At 29.4% G+C, this 14,895-nt stretch overlaps 1 protein-coding gene across 4 annotated transcripts in view; it reads right to left on the bottom strand.

Moving 5' to 3' along the window:
• Nucleotides 1–14,895, bottom strand: part of Amph (amphiphysin) — a 94,095-nt gene that overhangs the window by 12,697 nt on the left and 66,503 nt on the right. For all 4 annotated transcript variants that reach the window (XM_017904936.1, XM_017904935.1, XM_017904937.1 and 1 more), the window contains exon 2: nt 3,914–4,049. In XM_017904936.1, coding sequence (XP_017760425.1) covers nt 3,914–4,049 — 136 coding nt within the window. The remainder of the gene's footprint in view (nt 1–3,913; nt 4,050–14,895) is intronic.

Genomic DNA, 14,895 nt, shown 5'->3' on the forward strand with positions numbered 1-14,895 from the left:
GTCATAAGATATTTGTACCATGGCAAAGTGTATGAATAATCCTCCATTGTAATCTAAACGAATTGATATTTTTTTCTTCATGATGCTTAATGCACCTTGGTATGTCACACGTTGGATCTATTTTAATAATTTTTTAACTACTATCGTAGCTTTGTCTTTTAAATATTATAGATAAGAAAGTAATTTGAATTGTTATAATTAGATGTTACTTCATATATAAGTTCATATATTCTTCAAATAGTAGTCTTGTTTTTGATTATACAGATAGTAAGCATTTTCCTACACAAAATACATTTAGTTATTTACAAAATAAAAGTCTTTTAAGTATACTAATGTGTATATAGATAAACAGCACAAAATGTATAATAAAGAGAAATAGAAAGATACAATGTAGAAAATAATGAAGGCAAGAATAAAGTAACCTGAACACACTAAGCAGCTTCTCTCTTCTCTAATTAATCAAGGAAAAAGTCGAGGTTAGAAAAAGAGGTTAAGCGAAAGAATTAGCAAAATCTCATAGTCTACTTATGGGATTGGTAACATAGATGCGTATGCAAGTAGTTTGAAAGAAGAACTATGGCTAATGGACTAACCAAGCGAATATATACATACACAATGACTGAATTGCACTAGCGCTAACACACAAACACAAGACGGTGAAGATTCCACGTGAAGTGTTCTGCGATGCGCAAAAGAGGCGTGAAGTATCTTGAGATAAAGTGCCTTGCGCATCGCGCGACACTTCAAGTAAAACCTTCGTCGTTACGTGTTTACGTTGGTACAAAACTATTTAATGTCAGTGGTAATATGTATCATATTATGTATCAATAAATAAAGTAATATATGGATCTCCGATCAACACCTAGATAATTTAAATGCTGATCAAGAGCGTAAGTGTATATATTATTTTTCAATTATAAGAATTGTAAAATAATCGTGATCAGTAATAGGTTATGCGTTGTAATAAACACTGTGATTTTTTGGAAACCTATAAAGTGACAGGAGATTATTGGAACAAAAATAAGTCTACATTCAATCGATTATAAAACGCACAACATCAATTGTCGTAAAAAAGATATTAACGTAACTAACTGATACTTTTTAACTGATTGAAAATAATAAACAGATTTGTCATATATTCGACCTCTGGTTCATGGTACGTAATCGTATTATTATTAAACGTGCGATAAGTGTTTAAAATGGTGTGTCATGTTCGGTGATGTAAGATTTTACTCTTTTCATCAAATTTCGAAGCATGCAATTAAATAAATATCGTGAATCTGCAATTCGACGTGTTTTATAAACAACTGATATAAATGTTCATATTAATTAAAGTTTAGAAATAAATCCAGAAAATAAGCCGACTAGCTATAATATAATTACAATCACTGTATAATCACGATAATGCCTTCTTTATTTTCATTAAAATAAATCAAATAAATATATACTTTTATCACATTTTTAGAGTATTGTTTTTTAATCTTAGTACACATGTCTCTGTATTTATTATATTTAACACTAATTAATTAAAATGGAAATCATATTGAGTAACTTTAAAATATTCTTCAAACTCTTCTGATATTTACTTGGTTTATTTAGTTACTAGATAATTCACTAGATATATTTACTAGAAATCATGGCAGTTCTTAGGTATTTGTTATCTTTTCGTGTTTCTTCACATTTTTGATACAAAAATATTTTGTACTTTGTAAAAATCTTAAGAAAAATAAGAGTAAGCACTAAATATAAGAGTAAAATGGTTGTACATTACATGATAATATTAAATGACAGTTTCGTGGCTGTAATTCACTGATTAGAGATGAGTGCAAGATTTTTGTAATACCATTTTCGAATAAACGAAAACTCATTTATATTCACTGGTACGAAAACTGGTTCTCATACTGGTTTGGAATCTAGTCCAGCAGTTACTATTTCGGGTAACTTGCAAGCGTAAATCAAGGTCGTCAACGATTACTTCGATAAACATAGTACAGAACAGCGTCTTCCAGATTTATTTTGAAAAGATATTGCATATTTCTCGTACAATTTTATATCATATTTCATCAATATTATTCAAACGACGTTGTTTCTATTATTATCCAATTTTTATTTTATGCAAATCAGTGAAATTCTGAATTTATAAATGTACCTGTGATTATGAAAGTGGTCTAAGTCACTTATATCTGTTTCTGAAATATTAAAAGCTTCGGCCTTTAAATACGTCATAAATTATAAATTAATTACGATAAAGCTACAAACTTAATCTAACAATTCAATTCTTCACTGTTTTGTAGAAAATAAATATATTTTATCGTAATATAAATGAATGCAACACGAAATAAATAATAAAATTGTTCCTCTAAAGTCGATGACTTAGACCATTTTCATAATTATAGGCACCAATATAAAAATGAAGAAAATAATAATTGATCATTTCTGTAACAATGATGATTTTTTTATCGATATTAAGACTGCCATATAAATTTAATTTTCCTAATATATTAAAAAATGAAGAATGTACAATCTACAAATTTCGCATTTAGTACATACAAATTAGTTTTCATTTTGATTAGATTTTGATTTCATCTGAAATACAGATTTCATTTTGTATAAGTCCATAGAGTACAGAATAATATTTTGTTTTGATAGATTATTATCAAGTAACATAGTAAGTTTGGACAAGATGGATTAGATTATCGGAATCAAGGTTATGGTTCATTTTCAACGCGGATCTGTTAATTTGTGTATGTGTGTATTATAAATGTTTGGTTTACACGCCTGGTTTTATTTATTGGTTCAACACATGTGTTGCTGCAATATTCCTTATACTTCACACCTGAATGGTACGATAAATAAGTTATTTATAAGAGAATAAAATTTGTCGGACCTTCAGATTATCAGAATTATTATTTAAAATATTTAAATTCAGATATGATAGAGCTATCTTAAATTACTTCATTTCAGTTGTGTTAATTATTAATTATATATTTTTCAATGATATATGATTGAAATATATATTATGTATAATTATAATTCTGATTATAAGAATTATTATTTAAAATATTTAAACTCAGATATGATAGAACTGTCTTAAATTACTTCATTTCAATTGTTTTAATTATTAATCATATATTTTTCAATGATATATGATAAAAATATATATTACATATAATTATAATTATACTTGTATAATATTATATACAATTATAATCATGCTTATATAATTTTCTAAATATATATTTGTTATCAATTATTAATAATATATTTATTATCACATTTATGTTTATTAAATACGGTTTTGTTACACTACAGACAGATTTATCTCTGGAAACATTAATTACAAGTATGTTTTACTTGTTAATATTATAACAAGAAAATAAATTACCTCTCTACTTTTTTGATTTCTCAAACACTCAATGTGTCCTCCATATTTGCATTACAAAACACGTGGCTGACGTAAACATGTTTTTAGTACCCATTAGTATGAACTGCGTTATAAAAAATGCTACGTGAGGAGAGAATCTATTCACTGCTATTTTCCTACATATTTTTCCGTTCCTTTGATTTTTTAAATTAATAATAGTGATTCAATAATCACCGATCCTTACTGAATTCAATCCGTTATATCCAGAAATTTAACAATATTAACTGCAATATATTTTGCCAGTGTTGCACAATTTTTAAATTATATTCCATGTACTTTTATATACATAGATAAACAAGGGAAATGTCTTAATTTAGAAAAAGGACTTAATTTTAATATTTAATATTATATATAATACTTTTTTTTCACTAAAGTTACTAGCTAAGTTACTAGTTACTAAAGTTACTAGTTTCTAACTAAGTTTCAATATTTAATATTTGAATTATATAAGTCATGTGTTTTAATGGGTTTTATTTTCAACTGACTTACCTCGAACACACCTGATGTAATTGTTGAACTCCTTTTGCAATCTATTCGCTGCATTCTGCTGTCTCATGAAGTTCTGCAGATGTTCGTCGAATATATCATCTGCAGTTCTATCAACTTTGCCCAGATTTTGAAGAAACTGTAACGAGAAAGAACAATCTGTACCAATTACTTAATATTGGGATTATAGGTTGTAATAATAAAATAACTATGATATATATATATATATATATTTAAAGTCTTTTATTTCTCGAGGAAGGTATATGTTTCTTCTAATGCTTCTCTTGAGAGATTGAACGACCCCTATAAGACACATCTGCAGCTGTACCCGACTCCTGAGAGAGTGTCAAGAGGGTACGCAACGCGGTTCGCTCAAACCCCCAACTTCTATTAAATGTTTATAAAAACATTCATTCTACGAACTTATATCTTATAAACTAGATTGATTTTTGACTATAGCTAAACTTATTTTTTTAACACTTAACTTCCCATTTATCATTATAAAATTATTGTGCACCGGTTACTAATTATTTCTGATAACTAAGAAAGTATACGAAGTATAATTAAAAATTCTATACAATTTTTCTTTGTGTTATTTAAAATATTCGTTTTATTTCTTTTATTATATATCTATCTATGTATCTACATACATAGCTCTATGTGTATTTTACAAATATGAAAAATAATGTACTGTTAGATGACTGTTTAGTCATGTATAGGTGTTTATCTATGTACATTAAATAAATAGACCAGCTAACTTTCCCTTTTTATCCCTTACTTATCTTTATCAACCTGTTACTCACTCCAACCTCGACCTTTCCTGCATCATCTTCTCTTAACCTTCGATCTATAGACAACCCCCCCCCCCCCCCATTATTTTCCAATTCAGATATAAATGTAAGATTGGAACGCGTGGGGTCCTGGGAGAATGTTAAGAGTATTTGGGATCTAGGACGAAAGTGACCACGAGGAAGGGATATTTATAATAGAGTCGAGTGCGAGAAACGAAAATTTAGGAATGCATCCAGAGTCTTTGAAATATTGTACTTGGCACACCGAGGTCACATGGAGAATGAGTGATCGAGAAAGAAAACCTGCGTATAAAAGAAGAGAGACTGCAATGTTAAATAATGGTGCAAGGATGCAAACGAATCAGTTTAACCCTTTGCGGACTACGGTTGCATTATATGCATTCTGCATAAACCATCAATTTGGCCGAGGAACTCATATATGCGTTTGGCCAAAACAACTGATAGAGCCGAAAAACCCATATAATTACGTGTCTCGCATAAACGTATCACTATGGCCACATATGTCTAGAATTTGAGATCTTGGAGTGCTATCAACGAAAATAGCGATTAAGCAGAAATGTGCACTAGCAATTTGAAAAACTTTGCTTCATGGTAGGTTAACTTCGAATCATCCCTTCTGCAAAGGGTCAATATATATTATACACATCACATTCGAAATCCTAAGAACCACTCAGTGTGATAAAGTATATACAAACTCGAAAGTGTCTTTTATTGTACACCCAAGGTGCAGTCTATCTAAATGGTAGAACATATTGAGACAAGGCATACACCATAATAATCCTCGGCTACTTTCGTGCAACAACAATGTTTGAGAGCTATATTTAATATAATCAGTAAACAAAATCGTGGGTATCACCCCTCACAGGGGTTAGTTTTTCATTGTCTTGTGTCTGGAGCTTCCTGATGGGATACTAGTGGCCATCTTGCTATATTATGTAACACGTAGAAGGGACGTAAAGAAGGGATGTGTTTCGTCCCGGGCCTGTTAGTGGACTCGTCAGTAAGGTTACCTAGCAGGCCCTGTCTTAGACGGGGGATACTTAGGATAAGATACCTATCCTAGTAGTTCTTAGGATAGGAACTTGCATTTATAGGAGTCGAGGATTTATTGAGGATTTGCGAAAAACCTCGAACCTCCGTTTTCAATCTGGTGTGAACGTTGGTCACTATAAAATTCTTTAAAATAAGTAGCAGTGGAAGAGTTGTCCTGTGAAGCAAATTTCAAACGAAATACTTCGAATTGTAGGGAGTTATTGGCAACAAAATTGAATATTAGGATTATGGGTAAAAAGAAATAACTAGCTTTATTTTATAATTATCTTTATTTCATCCTTAGGAAGGTATATCTTATGTTCTAGATATTCTAACTGTTCGCATGGAGAGATAAAATTAGAGTGATGAAAAAGGGTATGCAATTGCAGCGGGTCTTGGTCCCCTAATTCTTATCTAATTCTCTTAATTTTTATCTTCCTCTCTTCAACGCATAGTTCAAAGATATATCTATTTATCCTAAGAGATTGACTTTTGTATATACGTTAAGACGTATCTTATTCTCAACATTGAAAAATAATTCGGAGTGTAAAGGGTTAACGTGTGTCCTATGCAGACAAGCGAAGTTTCTAGATCCACGGAATCTTCTTTTTCGAAACAATACTCTCGCTTCGTGTTTCGTGTCACGAGATGATCCTCGTGTTCTAACGTGACTTTCAATTCGTTTCAAAATAGGAGCTGCCGTTCATCTTTGTTCAGCATTAAGCGTAATAGACGCTAAATTACACCAACTTCGCCATTACCTTGTCACTCGTATACTACACACTGGTGTATCGCTGTTAGCTTCAGCGGGATTTCTATTGAAGAGAATCGTGCGTGATAAGGGGGCCTTTATGGAGGTGTCGTGTATTACTTCTCAACTATCAGCAGCCGCGAGTTCTCGACCAGAGCAAGCCTCGATTCGAATCTACCACGAGAAACGAATTGTCTGCAATCGTCGATGTTTTCTTCAACAACGTGTCTCTCGTATAACTACTCTATGAATTTCATAATAAACAATGCTGCTACTATCTGTTTAGCTGGTGATAGATAATCTCCGCAGTCTAGACTAGAATACTATTCCAGACTGAAATCTCTGAAGAATGATAATATTATTAGTCAACGACTTTAGAATGACTGATGAATGAAAAAGATAGAAATTTGATGAATTTCTTTTTTAATACACAATAAAATTTTAGCTTAAGATGTATGAATATTTTAGGTTATGATTTAAGTAGGGCATTTTACAATTTTTATTTAAAATATTAGGGTATTTTAGGTTATGGAAAAAGTAGGGCATTTAAAAATTTTAGTGTAAGATGTATGAGTATTTTAGATTATGGCTTAAAGTAGGGCATTTAAAAATTTTAATTCACATACTATGTGAAAATTGTACGATATTTACCTTTAGTATGAAATAGGTTTGAAAACAATTATTTAAAGCGTTTATGCTTTTTGTAGAATTTATTATACGTAAAAGTCAAAACGTAAAATAAAATTGAAATAAGATTAACGTGAAGTAATAAGGATGAGGAAAATGTTTTGTTATATTTTTGAGAAATTCTCATACTTTTTAAAATTCTTTTGTACAAATTTCATTGTGTTAAAATAATTGATAAAACAAACCTTTCCATATTTTCTATATACATTTCGAGTATTACGAGCATTAACGATATACTGCAACCATAACAGGGTTATTATCAATTTTCCTTCAAAATTTAATTTCTTTTAAAAATCTTTCACTCTTAATTATTTTCCAATCTCATAAGTAGTCTTATAAATAACAAAAATGGTATTGCATGATAAAATATCAACATCGATATTTTCCAATTTTTATTCTTGAATAAATCAATAATTTCTACGAATTAAAATTACACATCCTGTAAATACTAACAACGTACGACCAAATCTAACCTTTTTATACCACCGAGGCAGAACAGTGCATTTAAATTATTCATTCTGCACTTAACATCTTATCACAGTATACTAGAATTCATAAATCTAATTTACATACGTCACACTCGTTCCACGACGCTTAATCTAATTCCTAAAATCCCAACTCCTTTATTTCCCTCTAAAAACATTCTTTCTATGCAAATAAAATGAACACAGAATTAAACAATTTTTATAAATAATCGTATTAATCGTCACCTACGTCGTTTCACATTTTACAGAAATTTACCATCACGAATCTACTCGGAAACTGTAATACATAAAAGCAAGGAAGAGATTGCCATATATATCATTCGATGAAACTAACAACGCGCCGGGTTCGTTAAATTTAATCTTATTCATAATAATTACGGCATGCACTTACGTTTACGTCACGATTCTGATAACCAGTAGCTGGCGATATGTATAGTCAACACCGTTAGCATCCAGCGACCTCCTCTGGCGCTATTTATAAATTCAGCCCGCCAAATAGCACACGATTATTTCCCCGTGAGTTTAGCCAGGAGAATAGCGCCCCGGCGGATCTCGGGCGAAGTGAAAAAGAGAATAAAAAAGACGCGCGAACGAAGCTCCAGCGTGGGCATTGGTCACGTGATTCGGGTCGACTCGGGAACCGAGGTTACGTCCATATTTGAAACGAACGTTACGAGATATTCCTGTAACGAGGCATGATGTGTGTGATATTTCGTTATTTTATTAATTATAACTTATTTCGGGTTAACCTTGTTGAGAGTGTTCACACTTTTCTCATTAGGTGTTTATTGTTTCTGTTTTAATTTATGGGGTGTTTATTATTTTGTAAACGTTTCTCGTTTGACGTATTTTTTACCCTAACCTAACTTAACCCCGTTGAAGGTTTTCACACTTTTCTCATTAGGTGTTTACTGTTTCTCTTTTAATTTATGGGGTGTTTATTATTTTGTGAACGTTTCTCGTTTGATATATTTTTTACCAGCGTCCAAGGTTGTAAAACGGCGTCGTTACATGTCTATAAAAGGTACCCAGAATTCACGCAAGATTTGAATTTTGCGCCATCTGTGTAGTAAAGTGTTACCAACGATAGAAAATAACAGCGTGTCTATGAACAGTTCAGGGTTATTAGAAATGGAGTGTTACACAGTAGAACAACGCGTTTTCATTTTTGAGCAATATTTTAAAAATAACGAGGGTTTGTTTGTTTTCTATCAAAATTACTTCTTGCGTGAATTTTGAAACACCCTTTATTGATAATACTTTTGCAAATTTGTTTGAATTTTTTTTAAGTATATGATACTTTTTGAGTAATGATTCTTTATTTCAGTGAATTTTAATAATTATTATTAGTACTATATTATAGTATAATATAGTAACATTAATATTATTATTAATAATTACAAATTTTTAAGAAATTTATTAGTATATAGTGAATTAACTTTATTAACTCTGATAAATGTTATATGATACTGACATTTGTTAAAAATTTAATGTATTTAATAAATTCAATTCAGAGTAACAAATAAATATTTGTGTTGAATACTTTTCTTTCTATTAAGAAACTAAATAATATTTAATATGACATTATATTTTATTTATATATTGGAGAAATAATGATATCTAAAATATACGTATTGAATAATGATATTAATGTATTTTCTTTCAACGATAAAATGATTGACAATAAATACAACCAACTAATATTCTTAAATATAACTAGTATTGTGTTCTTCATTGTGTGTAATATATGTATAGAATCTATTTACTAAGTGGGTGTATAAATTCAAAGCGGTTTTTAGGTTAGGTTTCGTGTGACGTAAGAAAATTTATGGTATTGATAGGAGTTTAACCGAAGTTAAATACAATTTGAAAAATAATATTTGATCGTAGAAGAATAGAATCTAAATTCTTGGTATACTCAAATTTCTTGAATTCTTGGAAAATGATTCAAAGTATATTTTTCTTTGCTTGATAAACATTCTTATAATAAGTTAGTTACGTGTGCTTTATGTGGCACGAAGCACTTTAGTTTAATAAAGATGTGTTATAATTACGAACAAATTATCAATTCGTTATTAAATGAAAACATACGAGATGTACAAATCATTCTAAAAATATATTCTAACCTACAAGGTGCATGTTATATAAATACTTCGACTATTGATTAATTTGACATTTATAAGCTACTTCTTCGAAAACAATTGAAAGATATAGGTTATTGTCAGAGTGTTATTGCAAAATGTAAACAAAAAAATTTGTACAAATATTTGGATAAATTTTCGAAAAGTTTAAACTAGTAAAATAATATATTAATATAGTTTTTTTGCAATGTGAAACATATTATGTAAACATTTAAACATGTAAACATTATGTGAAACAGATCTGTTTCATATTTTTACATGAAACAAAAATTCGTATTATTCATTATTTGGACATTGTGACACTAGATACCTATATTATAACCAATACTTATCTATATACCCAAGTTATAATTGAATACCTTATATTATAACCAATATAAATATCATAACATGTACATATTAATGTATATTTTATAAGAACCTTGTACTAATATCTAATAGAAATTTATATTAATATGTATCGTATAAAAATTAATATATATTATATGTTATATCACGTAAGAATTAGTATGTATCCTATTCCATAAAAATTAATGTGTATCGAATAATGTATCGTGAATAACTTATTATCCTTCTAGCAAAACAATGAATAAGATTGTGTATTCAATGTATAAAAATTATATTCAATGTATTCATTGTATAAAAATAAATATTCACATATTCACCCGAAATATCCCCCGTCAAATAAAATATTCGTATACATCGCATAAATAAGAAATGTTTTAATCCCCCTGCAACGTAATGTATTCCATAATACCTGCATCAGTTATTTAGCGAACATAATATGGTTTTGCATCATTTTTATATAATATATACGTAGATGTATAAGGTGTTTTTAAGAAGAGAAATAATTCCAGGGAAATAACATTTTAAAAATAAAAATAAAACAACTAAAGTGTTAAGAACATATCTCTGACAAACACCACACATAACCTCAAAAATTAAAGTTCGGTTCACAAAAGTCAAAAAAGAAATACTTTCTCGTTTTAAGTATCAAGTTTTTGTAAAATATCATTTTATTAAATATACATAATAATATCATACTACTACAGACTTGCACATTTATGAAGTTTATTTCCGAAGTTTGCGAAGTCTTACATAACCTAACAAATTAAACACAGTTTTCGCAACTCGAAAAGTAAAACCTGTTCATAATATTTATAAATATACTTTACTTAATATACTCCAATAATAAGTAAAGTTATATAAACATTAATATTCTTTATATTATTTAATATACCTAAACTATACTCTAAACTATCCTTTAAATATTAAATTTTAATACACTATCGCTACATTAAAACTGCAGTATGCAATAATATCGTTATACCAAAACAAATTAAACGATTTACGAAGTTTCTTTGCAAAGTTTGCGATTGACAATAGAAGTTATAGCATAAATTGAATACTAGACATAGTGGAAATGCTTGGTCTATGTCTTTCAGCCATGAAACTTATATCCACCGAACAATAAGTGGATAGAATAGGCGTTGACATTAAACTATAATACACTATCGCTTCATTACAACTGCAGTATGCAATAATATCGTTATACCAAAACAGATTAAACGATTTACGAAGTTTCTTTGCAAAGTTTGCGACTGACAGTAGAAGCTATAGCATAAATCGAATACTGGACATAATGGAAATGCTTGGTCTATGTCTTTCATCCACGAAACTTATATCCAACGAACAATAAGTTGATAGAATAGGCGTTGACATAGCTGACAAATCAGCGAAGATTGTCCAACAAGGAAATATATAAGTCCCTGCACTTAATGGTTCTTTTACCGCAACTATTGGCGCTTAGGCTTAACAAGTGGACTGTTCGTATAATAGACTATGAACAGGAGCGGACATAAAAGATGCACGGATCTTATGTCTGTTGATTACACGTCATTATATACGTCAATCAGCATCGATGGTGAAGAAGTAAAGCGTGAACAACCCACATGGCTAACAAAAGTACAAAAGTTTCGCAGCTATAGAACGGCTTGTAGGTCATTGGCTCTGGTCAGTAGATGAACTATCGCGCTATGAACTTTCTGTCTAAGCTTTCTTTCTTCGATATGGAACGTGTTTTAGATATTTATATCGCGAAGCTTTCGATACTAAACGTATAAGAACTCACAGCAAGATATTGCATTTTTTCCTTTATTTTAGACCATTTTACAGCACTTATAATTTTTTCACAGATTTGTTGCTCTTCTTGGACACGCCTATACCGGCCATACTGCAATTTACGAGCTGTAATTAAAGATCGGAGAAATAGGAAAAAAGCCTAACTATGACAGAATGATCGTTAGATTTCACGTGTCACGCGTCGCTAAGGAGTACTTAGGTTTTATGTAACTTTCAGAGGCATTATGCAACGAATATTAATAGGAAATATTGTTTTTGGCATTTTTAAATATTTATTGGAATTGTGAATTATTTGAGATATTCGCTACTCGCCATATCCCAAGGTACTTATCTATTTAGGTAATATCGTACAATATTTTGTTATTTAGATTTCCTGTTTTCAATATTTTTAATATCTTTAGGTTTATCTCTAGGTTTGAAAGATCTTAATTATAGAGTCTTTAATCGGTTTTAAATTACTTTCGTGTTTAGGTATTTTTAAATAATTCTAATATCGCGGAATATTTAGGTATTTAGGTATTTTTAAATATAATAGTTCAAAATATTTGACTATCTAAGTATTTTTTAATATTTTTAATATCTTGCAGTATTTAGTTACGTTGATTTCTAAATATTTTTAATATCATTTAACTGTAATTTAATTTAGGAAAGGTGAGTATAATTAATTACTTTTAATATTGTGAATTATTTAGCTGTTTAAATATTATTAAAAATTTGCGATATTTCAAGATATTATGCTATTTAGATATTTTTTAATACTTTGCAAAATTAAGAAATATTTAAGTATTATTAATTACTATCACTATTGTGAATTATTTAGACATTTAGATTATTTAGAGATATTTAGATTATTAATAGATAGATTCATTTTTATATCACGACCAATTTAAATATTTCTAAATACTTTTAGCAACTCATAGTATTCCATATCTGATATTCAATATTTTTAAAAATTTTAATATTCCGAGGTAATATTTTTAACCCTTTGCACTCGACGATTTTTTGGCCAAAGAAGAGCAGGAGTTCAAAGATTTTCTGCTATAAAGCAGCCGATATTTCTTGGAGCAGTAAATAAGAATTCGTATAATAATTAACACATAGAATTATTTGATTTTGATACCTCGCACACCGTTACATTATTTTAAATTTGACATATTAATGAGTATCGATCTTTGAAATTTTATCCAATGGTGACTGAAGGGCACCCCTCGAATGCAAAGGATTAATATCCCCAAAGTCTCAAAGTCGACGTTCTCTAATCAAACCTAAGCCTTTTAATAAAAGAAGAAATATATCTTCAATTATTCAGATATTTTTCCACTTTGTCTTCTATCGATCCAAAACGAATTTCGCGAAAAGTAAGAAAGCAAGATGCATCCAGGACACGAGTGGATTCTCGATCGAGTACAGAAGCAATGTTGTCTACGTTGATACGACAGCCGAAGCCTTTGAACCGTGGTTCGTCATCACCGATAACAAGAGAACACACGTTTCCTTGATTCGCTATCGAGTGCTCGAGTTAAAAGACCCGACGATTCTCAGCAACCTAGTTACACCTGCTGACATAATTAGGTTTCCATCACAAAAGACTGACACAGCTGCGGAAACTATAAAAAAGCACCAATTTGTATGCATTTTGCATTGCATCGGTGTAAAGAAACAACGCTGCAATACGGTGCCCTGCTCTCGTTTTATCATGGACATTGTTTTATTATGCTATTTGCATATTACTTCGCTGCACGATGAATAAAGAAAGTAAGAAAATTAATCGGCTGCGTTTATGCCCGCGAACAAGTGAAACGAGTAACTATGCGAATTAATTCGAATTTCATTAAAAATACGTGCAATTTTCCCTATGCATCGAAATTTCATGCAATTTACTTGAGCACGTTTCGCGAATATTTATGGACTTATGAAAATTTATATCTGGGCAAATTTTTTAATTTAATATCTGACAAATTTTTGTGTCACTTTGAAACAACGTCTGAATTTTTATGTACTCTGTATTATTTAAAATGTGGGAAATTAAATTAATATTAATATTGATATATTAATATATTTGGTATTTAAGTTATTTCTCGAAATTGTCTCGTATTTTTAATTTTCGGGTAATTCGAATTTTTCAGAAGTATGAATATTATTATAAAAATTTATTTATAAAAATTAAATTATTCGAGCTTAATATCTTGAATATAAGAATTTTCCGAAATTCTTTTCTCACGTTAATACACAATTTTTTAAATATATGAAAATCATACTCTAAAATATGTACAATATTATATTTCACGTATGAATATTAAGATAAAATAAATGAAACTGTGTGTAATATAATTCAAACGTTATTTGCTAAATTTCCTGAAGTATGTTGCCTCGATAAAGCGGTAATTTACTCGACAGAGAAAATTTCCATTGACAATTGTTCAAAGTACGATGAAATTAAAGCGTGAGTAAACTGCGGTATAGTAATTTATGCATTCGTTTAGGAGTAACAATGAATACAGTATTAGTTTAGCATAAAACTGGTAGACAGATGTTAATTGAAACAACAATGTGAATTATATTCTAAACTAGTCACATACGTATATGCCATTGCGTTGTTGGCATTATGTCCAAGTTAAACAAAGTTGGGAAGCAAGTTGACGAATCTAATTTGAATGAAAATTCAGTGGCTTTCTTAACAATAAACTAACAAATTAGTTTATTGTTAACTAACTGGTTTTAAGCTTTTGCTTTTGCAGTTATTAAGAACGTATGTATATACGACTACTTTTGTCAAAATTGATATTGACTTTTGATGTTATTATGTATATAATATATAAAATTACATAAAAAATATATAATATATATAATATATAATATATAAAATATATAAAATATGTTATTTTTCTATAAAATAGTACCTAACTATTTTTATTATATCACTTTAATTATTATA

The sequence above is a fragment of the Eufriesea mexicana genome, unplaced genomic scaffold (assembly GCF_001483705.2).
Source record: "Eufriesea mexicana isolate 0111107269 unplaced genomic scaffold, ASM148370v2 scaffold3519, whole genome shotgun sequence".
Classification (NCBI taxonomy): domain Eukaryota; kingdom Metazoa; phylum Arthropoda; class Insecta; order Hymenoptera; family Apidae; genus Eufriesea; species Eufriesea mexicana.